Raw genomic sequence first — 11,140 nt, forward strand, 5'->3', positions numbered from 1 at the left:
AACATTTTACGTATTTTTATCACTCAGATGTGTCTCTACCCTTTCAAAATAAAGGTCAAACGACATTGTTGTTTTAAAAATGTCACTTTTGTGTATGCAGTTTCGTTAGTACATCCATGATCAACACAAAAAATGACTGTGAATGACACTTACTTCTGATTTTGTTTTATTCTATCACTTTATTTACGCAGCAGAATTATTTAAAACAACATTTGACATGTATTTATCACTGGGATGTGTCTCTACCCTTTCAAAATAAAGGTCAAACCACATTGTTGTTTTAAAAAATGACCTTTTTTGGATGCAGTTTGGTGCAGGAAATGAACGTAAATGTCACCAATCTTCTATTTTTGCTCTATTTAACAGAGCTGAATTATTGTAGTAAGCATTTTGCATTGATTTATGACTTGTATTTGTCCTTTTTGCCAAAATAAAGCATTTATTCTCTAAAATATGCAGATTTTAGGATGTAGTTTGGTGCTGCACTGTTGTTTTTTGGTGTGTGAGTCACAACACACACACACTCATCTCTGTGGCGGAGTCGTGACTGAGGGGGACGGATCTGTCACCACACAGTCTGCAGTGATGCTGAGAAACAGACAAATATATTAATATTTCCAGATGCAGGTGAGAGACAGAAATATGACCTGACAGCTCCACCTGCTGTTCATCACGGAGGACCGAAGCTGCATCAGTCACAATAAATACAAAAGAAAGTGACAATTATGTTGATCTTTGTTTAAAAGAAGACTAGATGAATACATGAATGACATCACAAGTACCAAAAATAACATAAACAAATAAATTTAGGCATTCATAAGTGATATTTGTATCTTTTTGTGGTGGTTTTGCATCTATTTTTAGTCATTTTGCATCTTTTTGTGGTGGTTTTGCATCTATTTTTAGTCATTTTGCATCTTTTTGTGGTGGTTTTGCATCTGTTTTTAGTCATTTTGCATCTTTTTGTGGTGGTTTTGCATCTATTTTTAGTCATTTTGCATCTTTTTGTGCTGGTTTTGCATCTATTTTTAGTCATTTTGCATCTTTTTGTGCTGGTTTTGCATCTATTTTTAGTCATTTTGCATCTTTTTGTGGTGGCTTTGTGCATTTCAGGTGCAACAGTTAAGCAAATATTGTTGTTTTATTGTTAAATGTCGAGCTAACGTTTAGTTATGACAGAAACTTTTAGCTGCACACAAACGTTGCACAAGCTAAAGTGTTGATTGATAATATGACATAATTATGTTTGTTTTAAATAAATGACTCGATAAAGACATTAATGACGTCACATGTATCAAAAACAACATAAAAATACATCTAGGCATTAATAAATTGATAAAATGTGACAAACTTTGTAATTATTCCTGTTTTTTCTTTATACTTTTATTTATGCATTTCTTCTTCATTATGCAAATGAGGGGCTGTCATTCAAATTAATAATAAATTATATGAAAGGTCTCAGAAAATAATATAGAAATGAATATATCAATTAATATAAACATGTAAAAAATAGATTTTACATTTAAAAATTAAACAAAAAGGAAAATTACATAGGAAAGTTAATAAATGAATAAATAAATAAATAAATAGGGAGAACAAACTTCAGAGAACACAAGGACTCTTTTGAAAGTGCTGCTTTAATAAAATATAATAATATATAAGTAGTTATTCTCATGATTGCAGGAACACATAAATCCCTTCTGTTCACGTCAGCTCATGCAAACACACGTCCTTCACTCAGAGACGAGGAGGAGGAGGAGGAGGAAGAGGGACGGAGGATCATTTGGAGTCCGGGTCCAAATCAGGCTCTGAAGAGAAACAGCACAAGTCATTTACTCTGTTTATGTTTATGAAATATACATTTATCTTCATTCTGTCACATGTTTGAGTCTGTGAGTCTGAGTCTGTGAGTCTGAGTCTGTGAGTCTGAGTCTGTGAGTCTGTGAGTCTGAGTCTGTGAGTCTGAGTCTGTGAGTCTGAGTCTGTGAGTCTGAGTCTGTGAGTCTGTGAGTCTGAGTCTGTGAGTCTGAGTCTGTGCGGTGAAGCTGTTGACGCGCTGCAGTGATGGAGCTGAAACTCGTCCCAGAGGTAAAAATAAAACTCGTCATCTCCGTAAAGAATCGGATTATCAGCTTTAATGTGAGTCACTGGAAAAAAGAGTGTTTTTTATTGTAAAACGTCTCGATGCGTTAATCCAAGAGGGAGTTACTCAGTCAGAAGAGACTTAAGCCACAGACTGTGTAAAAACAGATGCAGCGTCTCCGTCCATCGTCCTTGACTACGGGAGCCGCCATCTTGTCAGACTGACTCGGCCTCACTTCCTCTGACTGGACATGTTTGTGACGCTGGGGGGAGGGAGATACGTCCATCTGGCTGACGTTTACAGAATTAGCCACATTAGCTCACATTAGCTCCAGCGCCCGGGAGCTAGGCTAACAGAACACATTTCTAGCTAAACGGCGTGGGAGTCCCGTGTCTCTAGAGCAGACAGCGGCACAGTCCCACGCTCAGATTAGCATTAGCATTAGCATCCAGTGTCTGTGTCATGGATAGCAGGCTGGATTCAAGTCATGGTGCAGCTATTTAATTAGCATAACAGAGCTAACGCAAACACGGTGTTTTCCTAAACCATCTTGTCACTTATGGAAACACCCCCACACGAATGACCACAGTCCAGGTCCAGATGACGGAGTTAGCATGCTAATGTTAGCATGCTAATGATGCTAATCCTGACAACTAGCCTCCGAGGAGAAGTGAGGGCAAGAGGCTAGCTGTCACTCAAGAGGCCACACCCCTAATTATTCATAAGCTTTAACCTCCAATAAAATAAATACTAGCCCCTCCCCCTCAGTGTTGTCATGGAGATATGATCTAAACCTATTAACGTATTAATTATAAATTATATTAATACTCGCTGCTAAATTCAGTTTCATTTGTGCGCGTGTCTCACCGCTGAAGGTGAACTGAGGGAAGCTGCTCAGGTCTCCTCCTCCGTAGAGTCTCTGCAGCTTAGCGACCTCCTCCGACAGGCGTCTTTCATGGTCTGGCTCCGCCCCTGGCTCCGCCCCCGACTGGCCTCCGTTCAACCTGAGCGACGACAGGAGACTGTGTCCACGCCGCGACGACGTCCAAATGTTTCAACATCACACAGAAGCAGAACTTAAGAGTCTTTACCTGCGTCTGTCGCTGTACTCTCTGATCTTCTCCAGGAACAGACGCTGCACCGGATCCAGGTCTGGGGTTAGACGACAGAAGGAGACCGTTAAGTTAAGACCACTAAAGGAGACGGTTAAGTTTAGACGACTAAAGGAGACGGTTAAGTTTAGACGACTAAAGGTGACGGTTAAGTTAAGACAACTAAAGGTGACGGTTAAGTGTAGTCACTAAAAAGACTTGGATATGATTAGAATAAAGGTTGTGGGTCAGACTCACCGTTCAAACCCTCCGCTCTCTCAGTCCACTGGTCCACCGGGCCCTCCGTCACCGTCACGTGACCAGGAACGACGAACAGCAGCTCCTCCATGAGCTCGTCCGTCTGCAGATCTTCAGACAGAGAAAGAGACTCGATCCCCAAAACCTCGGTCAACTCTTCAGACGCCGCCACGTCCTCAACCGCCACGTCCTCCGTCGCCTTCTTCTCTCCGGCGGCGTTTTCTGCTTCTGTCTCCAGATAATCGGCGGTTTCGCTCAGAGTCTCGTCCTCCAGAGAGTCCAAGAACGCCTCAACCTCAGCCAGAGTGACCGACTCCAGACTCATCGCCTCCAACACGCCCCCACGCTGCTCCTCACACTCACTTCCTGCTTCCTGACTCATCACTTCCTCCTGTCGCGCCGGTCCCTGCACAGAACCCAACATGGCCTCCAGCATAACAGAAGTCGCAGCTTCTATCGCAGCCGTGGCTTCAGAGATCGACTCTAGCGCCAACACGTCCGCCTCCGTCGTGTCCTCAAAGACGGAACCGTCATCCATCTCGGGCGTAACTTCCATCTTTTCCTCTTTTGCTCGTGCGTCCGCTTCTTTCTCCAGAGCGTTCCTCGTTTCTCGCAGAGCTTCGGTTTCCAGACCTCCGACTTCGGCCTTCACCCTCGCCAAAGTGATCGATTCCAGCGTCATGGCTTCTGCTGCCGTTGCCTTTGCTCCGTTTGTAGATCTGGACGGCGCCGCGGGAACGCGACAGAGAAGCTCTTTCACCAACGCGCCGCTCTCTCCTTCCAGCTCTTGAAGGTCTTCGGACAGAGCGTCCCATTTCGAAAGAGCGTCCGTTAGAACCTCGCTCTCGTCTTCGCTCGAACTCTCGCCTTCAGCCGCGGCTTTGGACTCGGCTCCGATCATTCCCGTCCGGACCGCCGACTCCCGGAGCTGTTTGTCTGCTTTCTCATCGAGGACATACTTGGTCCGGAGAAGTTCGTCGGTTTCTAAAGACGACACCAGAACCTCGTCTTCGTGGAGCGTCACAGACTCTAGAGTCATTTCTTCAGCTCTGTCCGCAGCAGCACTCACGGACTCTACGGTACCTTCATCTCTCAAAGGTAAAGGTGCAGACTCTTGGAGTGCAGGGGTGTGCGAGAGGTGGTCAGCTGCTTCGGTTCCTACTCTGGGATCTGTTGTACCTTCAGGAACAGGGGCGGTGCTGGGCTCTCCTGCTGGTCCTATCGTAGTCTCTACTAAAGGGTCGTCTTTCGCACCGCACGAGACGCCAACCGCTCCTGCGTCCGTCTTGTTGGTTTCTACTTTCTGAGCTGTTGCATCTGTCGTCGGCTCTACTGGACCCTCAACAACAGCAGCACTACTTTCTTGGATTTCCACTTCTGGTCCTATCGTAGTCTCTACTAAAGGGTCGTCTTTGGCAGTGCATGCGTCTGTCTTGTTGGTCGGCACAGCTTGACCTTCAACAACCACAGAACCCCCCTCGAGTGTTTCCAGAGGAGAGGGCCTGGCCTCTACTGCCGGTTCTATTGGAGTTTCTATTAAAGGTCCGTCTTTGGCACTGTATGAGACTTCTGCGTAGTTGATTTCTACTCTCTGAGCTGCAGCATCTACTGTGACGTCTATCGTAGACTCTACTGGACCCTCGACAGCAGCAGCTCCGGTTTCTTGGGTGTCCACTGGAACACGGCTGACATCTACTGATTCTATTGCGGTTTCTTCTTCAGCCGTGTGCGAGAGGTTAACAGGAGCCGTGTCTTTGGTTTGTACTGCTTGAGCATCTACTGTTGCATCTACCGTAGACTCTACTGGACCCTCGACAACAGCAGCTCTGCTCTCTACTGTTTCCAGAGGAGAGGTTCTGGCCTCCACTAAAGGTTCAACTGGAGTTTCTATCATGGATTCTGCTGTCGTCGTGTGTGACCTGTGAACCACTCCTGAGTCTGTGCTTTTGGGTTCTACTTTCTGAGCTGCAGCATCTACTGTGACGTCTATCGTAGACTCTACTGGACCCTCGACAACAGCAGCTCCAGTTTCTTGGGCTTCCACTGGAGGTAGGATATGATCTACTGGTGATTCTATTGTGGTTTCTATTAAGGCTTCTTCTCCAGCCGTGTGTGAGAAGTCTGTCGCTTTGGTTGGTACTTCTTCAACTGCAGCATCTACTGTGACGTCCATCGTAGACTCTACTGGACCCTCGACAACAGCAGCTCCAGTTTCTTGGGTTTCCACTGGAACATGGCTGGCTTCTACTGGTGTTTCTATTGTAGTTTCTATTAAAGGCCCATCTTTGGCACAGTATGAGACTTCTGTGTAGTTGTTTTCTACTTTCTGAGCTGCGACATCTACTGGGCCGTCTATCGTAGACTCTACTGGACCCTCGACAACAGCAGCTCCAGATTCTGAGGTTTCCACTGGAACATGGCTGACATCTACTGGTGCTTCTATTGTGGTTTCTATTAAGGCTTCTTCTCCAGCCGGTTTGGTTGATACTTCTTCAGCTGCAGCATCTACTGTAGGCTCTACTGGACCCTCGACAACAGCAGCCCCGGTTTCTGGTGTTTCCACCGGAGGTAGGATATGATCTACTGGTGATTCTATTATAGTTTCTATTATTGGTTCTACTGTAGCAGCTGGAAATGATGAAGACTCTGCGTTCTGCTCCACCGTGCAGGCTGTTGGGGGCAGTGGTGTGTTGAGTTCAGCTGGCTCTGCAGCAGTTTCTACTTTGGTTTCTTCTGCAGATGGTCCCGATGACGCAGGAGTTGTGCCGGTTGGAGAGGAATCTGCCACACTGGAAAATCCAGAAGCAGCAGAAAAGACCGACACTGGAGTTTCTGGAGGAGCGTTTGCGGTGGAGACCTTCGCTGAGGAGCTGGGAGAAGGTTGGGAGGACGTGGAGGAGGCTTCGGAGGGTCGAGCTGCGAGAGGAAGAGGATGTCAAAGACACAGACAGGAGGAAGACGTGTCAGAAACAAAGCAGAACTAATCAAATCAACTCCAGAGCAAGTTCCTCGTTTGCAGCTTTTCATGCTTTGAGTTAACAGGAAGTAAAAACATCTAGAAATCAGCTGGTTTCTGTGTTTCCCTCTGAATGTTCTGACCTTTGCCAGCAGGAGGCGCTGTGGCCGGCCTTGGATGGGAGAAGAGCTGCTCCAGGAGTTGAGCCACGTCCACAGCCGGCTGGGGCTTGGCTCTCTCTGTCAGAGCAACACGAAAAGATGAAACTTATCCCAACTCCACGACCTCACGGTTTTTACATTAATATAAGGAGACTAAAGATGGCCACCGTGTTTTCAGTTTCAGCAACTAAACATTGGTGCTGTTTTTAAAGGTTAGCATTGAGCCGTGAGACGAGCAGAGAGTAAAATGAAGCGTTTGTCTTACTTATGTGTGTCCTGCGTGGCTGTTTTCTGTCCAATGGTTTGGAGCTGAACAGCGCAGCTTGTGGCCTCCAAACCATTCTGCACCACTCCCTGTGAAAACACTGACAACGCAAAACGTGTGTTAAAGTGTCCTCTAGGTGCCAAAACGTGTGTTAAAGTGTCCTCTAGGAGCATAAACGTGTGCTAAAGTGTCCTCTAGGAGCCAAAACGTGTGTTAAAGTGTCCTCTAGGAGCCAAAACGTGTGTTAAAGTGTCCTCTAGGAGCATAAACGTGTGTTAAAGTGTCCTCTAGGAGCCAAAACGTGTGTTAAAGTGTCCTCTAGGAGCCAAAACGTGTGTTAAAGTGTCCTCTAGGAGCATAAACGTGTGCTAAAGTGTCCTCTAGGAGCATAAACGTGTGTTAAGTGCCCTCTAGGAGCATAAACCTGAGTTAAAGTGTCCTCTAGGAGCATAAACGTGTGTTAAAGTGTCCTCTAGGAGCATAAACGTGTGCTAAAGTGTCCTCTAGGAGCGTAAACCTGTGTTAAAGTGTCCTCTAGGAGCATAAACGTGTGCTATAGTGTCCTCTAGGACACTAAACGTGTGTTAAAGTGTCCTCTAGGAGCATAAACGTGTGTTAAAGTGTCCTCTAGGAGCATAAACGTGTGTTAAAGTGTCCTCTAGGAGCATAAACGTGTGCTAAAGTGTCCTCTAGGAGCGTAAACGTGTGCTAAAGTGTCCTCTAGGAGCATAAACGTGTGTTAAAGTGTCCTCTAGGAGCATAAACGTGTGCTAAAGTGTCCTCTAGGAGCATAAACGTGTGTTAAAGTGTCCTCTAGGAGCATAAACGTGTGCTAAAGTGTCCTCTAGGAACATAAACGTTTGTTAAAGTGTCCTCTAGGAACATAAACGTGTGTTAAAGTGTCCTCTAGGAGCATAAACGTGTGTTAAAGTGTCCTCTAGGAGCATAAACGTGTGTTAAAGTGTCCTCTAGGAGCCTAAACATGTGCTAAAGTGTCCTCTAGGAGCATAAACATGTGCTAAAGTGTCCTCTAGGAACATAAACGTGTGTTAAAGTGTCCTCTAGGAGCATAAACTTGTGCTAAAGTGTCCTCTAGGAGCATAAACGCGTGCTAAAGTGTCCTCTAGGAGCATAAACGCGTGTTAAAGTGTCCTCTAGGAGCATAAATGCGTGTTAAAGTGTCCTCTAGGAGCATAAACGTGTGTTAAAGTGTCCTCTAGGAGCATAAACGTGTGTTAAAGTGTCCTCTAGGAGCATAAACGTGTGCTAAAGTGTCCTCTAGGAACATAAACGTGTGTTAAAGTGTCCTCTAGGAGCATAAACTTGTGCTAAAGTGTCCTCTAGGACCATAAACGCGTGCTAAAGTGTCCTCTAGGAGCATAAACGTGTGTTAAAGTGTCCTCTAGGAGCATAAACGTGTGTTAAAGTGTCCTCTAGGAGCATAAACGTGTGCTAAAGTGTCCTCTAGGAGCATAAACGTGTGCTAAAGTGTCCTCTAGGAGCATAAACGTGTGTTAAAGTGTCCTCTAGGAGCATAAACGTGTGCTAAAGTGTCCTCTAGGAGCATAAACGTGTGTTAAAGTGTCCTCTAGGAGCATAAACGTGTGTTAAAGTGTCCTCTAGGAGCATAAACGTGTGCTAAAGTGTCCTCTAGGAGCATAAACGTGTGCTAAAGTGTCCTCTAGGAGCATAAACGTGTGCTAAAGTGTCCTCTAGGAGCATAAACGTGTGTTAAAGTGTCCTCTAGGAGCATAAACGTGTGCTAAAGTGTCCTCTAGGAGCATAAACGTGTGTTAAAGTGTCCTCTAGGAGCATAAACGTGTGTTAAAGTGTCCTCTAGGAGCATAAACGTGTGTTAAAGTGTCCTCCTCAGTGGCGAGGACATGCTATATGTGCCCTTTTTTCCTTTTGCGCCCGTGCCCTTCAAAAGTCTGTGCACACCACTGTATGTTTGCATGTTTTTAATAACAAATGCACAGAAGGAAGTTGCATTTATCAAACGTTTATCCAGATTTCTAAATGCATGTTAACGATCATATCATGAAATGTGTAAAACTAAATGTTCAGGAACCTTTTTTAATGCACAGATTTGCTGTTTTAACGATTAATTGATGAGAATTACATAAAAAGAGTTTAGGACACAGTGTTCTTGTCAATTATGCAACTAAACGATTAATCAACAAATCAATTAGTCGACATAAATCAAAATAATCAACTAAACTATTTCATATGATGGCAGAAAATGTTGTTTAACTGCTTTTTTTAGGTTTTTATATTGAATTAAACTGAATATCTGGAAAAAAACAGGACAATTTAAAGACATTTTCACTATTTTCTCACAGTTTATATTCGATTAATCAACAGTTTAATCAACAGTTAGTGGCATCTGTGCTCTTTTAAATGCACAACTGTGTGTTTATGTTTACATTTTTACATTTCACAGCAGCAACAACAACCTTAAACACAGTGATTACACTGAATACTTTGTGTTTGCATGTGAAGGTTTGCAGGAAATTAATTCACAGTTTAACGCAAATAAAGATTTAAACATAATAAATAAATAATAATAAATAATAAAGGTTCTCACCGTGACACAGAAGCGTGTCCTGAACAGAGCGGCGGCCATGTTGAATGATTGTGATAATAAATAAATATAAATAAGGTTTTTATGGAAACGCGTTCACGTCTCTGTGGGAAAGAACTTCATGTCCTGCAGCTCTGCGTCCTCCGCCGCCATGACAGTTGTCAAGAACCATGAAGAAGGACGAGTTTCCCGCCACGGTTTTCAAAATAAAAGCCTGACCTTGTTTGTAAAATGTAGCTCCAGGACACAAATGTCATATTTAGTGAACAATTTAAAGTTAAAAGTGAAAAATAAAACATGTTTGATGTAAAAAAGTGTAAAAAAAAACTTTTAACTTTGTATTAAATCATCACTAATTCTCTTATGTATCATAAAACGCATTTAAATCCTTTATTTTAGTAAGAAAAAAACACTTTAAAAACTGAATTACTTACTTTAAGAAAATAAAACCTTAATAAAAATGTCACTTAAGTAAAATTAAAGAAGAATTAGCAACTAAATGAATGAAAAGTCTCAATAGTTAAAGTAATTCTAACGAAGAGTGTCAGTGTTAAACTTATCTATTATATTTAGCCGGAAGGCAAAGCTCTGGATCTACCCTCAGTCCTGGTTCCTACCCTCACCTGTGGTCCTGAAAGCTGGGTCAGGACCCAAAGAACCAGGTCCAGGTCAGGACCCAAAGAACCAGGTCCAGGTCAGGACCCAAAGAACCAGGTCCAGGTCAGGACCCAAAGAACCAGGTCCAGGTCAGGACCCACAGAACCAGGTCCAGGTCAGGACCCAAAGAACCAGGTCCAGGTCAGGACCCAAAGAACCAGGTCCAGGTCAGGACCCAAAGAACCAGGTCCAGGTCAGGACCCACACAACCAGGTCCAGGTCCAAGCGTGTGAACTGCGTTTCCTCAGGAGGGGGTCTGGAGTCTCCCTTAGAGAGAGGGGGAGAAGTTCAGCATCCGTGAGGAACTCGGAGTAGAGCCGCTGCTCCTTTGCGTTGAAAGGAGCCAGTTGAGGTGGTTCAGGATCATCTGGTCTGGATGAACCCTGGGCGCCTCCCTAGGGAGGTGTTCCAGGCACGTCCAGCTGGGAGGAGGCCTCGGGGAAGACCCAGGACCAGGTGGAGAGATTAGATCTCCACACTGGCCTGGGAACGCCTCAGGATCCCCCAGTTAGAGCTGGTTAATGTGTGTATATATCATATAACTGCATATATAACTTTATAAGCTGTGACATCAAACATGTTTTGCGGCTCAGGACACATTTGACTTGGTGAAGAGGCGTAAAAATGGCTCTTTTGACAGTAAAGGTTGCAGACGCCTGGTTTAACGTGTAAAGACGTATAAAATAAATAATCTTTATAACGTTTTAAAGCGATAAGAACGACACACGCGGCTCTCTGAAACACAGAAAGTAACAAAACATGTTAAGAACCTCAAACCTGAACCCAGGTGAAGTCATTCAGCACATTTAACTACACTCTTCAATTCATTCTGTAAATCAACCCACAGCTTTTATTTTGAAGGACACGTTGTCCAGGTTCTGGCGCTTCCGGGGTGAATGTTTCCGTCTTAACGCGGATTGGTTGAAATAAAGGAAACGCCCCCTTTCACATGTTCCAACACTACACCACTAAAATATGAATAAATACATAATTAAATCATTTAAAACTTAATAAAAATATGTTGTAAATATAATAAATATATAATAAAATGCTTTAATTAATGAATAAATAATTATGCACTTTAA

At 43.9% G+C, this 11,140-nt stretch overlaps 1 protein-coding gene across 2 annotated transcripts; it reads right to left on the minus strand.

Annotated features, from left to right (window-relative positions):
* Nucleotides 1-1,670: 1,670 nt before the first annotated feature.
* On the minus strand, nt 1,671-9,538 carry LOC310954165 (uncharacterized protein). Of its 2 annotated transcripts, XM_083923497.1 has the most exons (8): nt 9,402-9,538; nt 6,815-6,914; nt 6,532-6,627; nt 5,966-6,348; nt 3,433-5,623; nt 3,175-3,235; nt 2,951-3,087; nt 1,671-1,808 (listed from the first exon to the last, which is right to left on the minus strand). In XM_083923497.1, exons 1-8 carry the CDS (start codon nt 9,438-9,440, stop codon nt 1,780-1,782), a joined length of 3,036 nt encoding a protein of 1,011 aa, XP_083779623.1. In that variant the 5' UTR covers nt 9,441-9,538; the 3' UTR covers nt 1,671-1,779. The 2 variants fall into 2 exon arrangements, with proteins under 2 accessions (XP_083779623.1, XP_083779622.1); XM_083923496.1 differs by having other exon boundaries at nt 3,433-6,348.
* Between the last annotated feature and the right edge of the window lie 1,602 nt (nt 9,539-11,140).

This window comes from Echiichthys vipera, assembly GCF_963691815.1.
Source record: "Echiichthys vipera genome assembly, chromosome: 11".
Taxonomy (NCBI): domain Eukaryota; kingdom Metazoa; phylum Chordata; class Actinopteri; order Perciformes; family Trachinidae; genus Echiichthys; species Echiichthys vipera.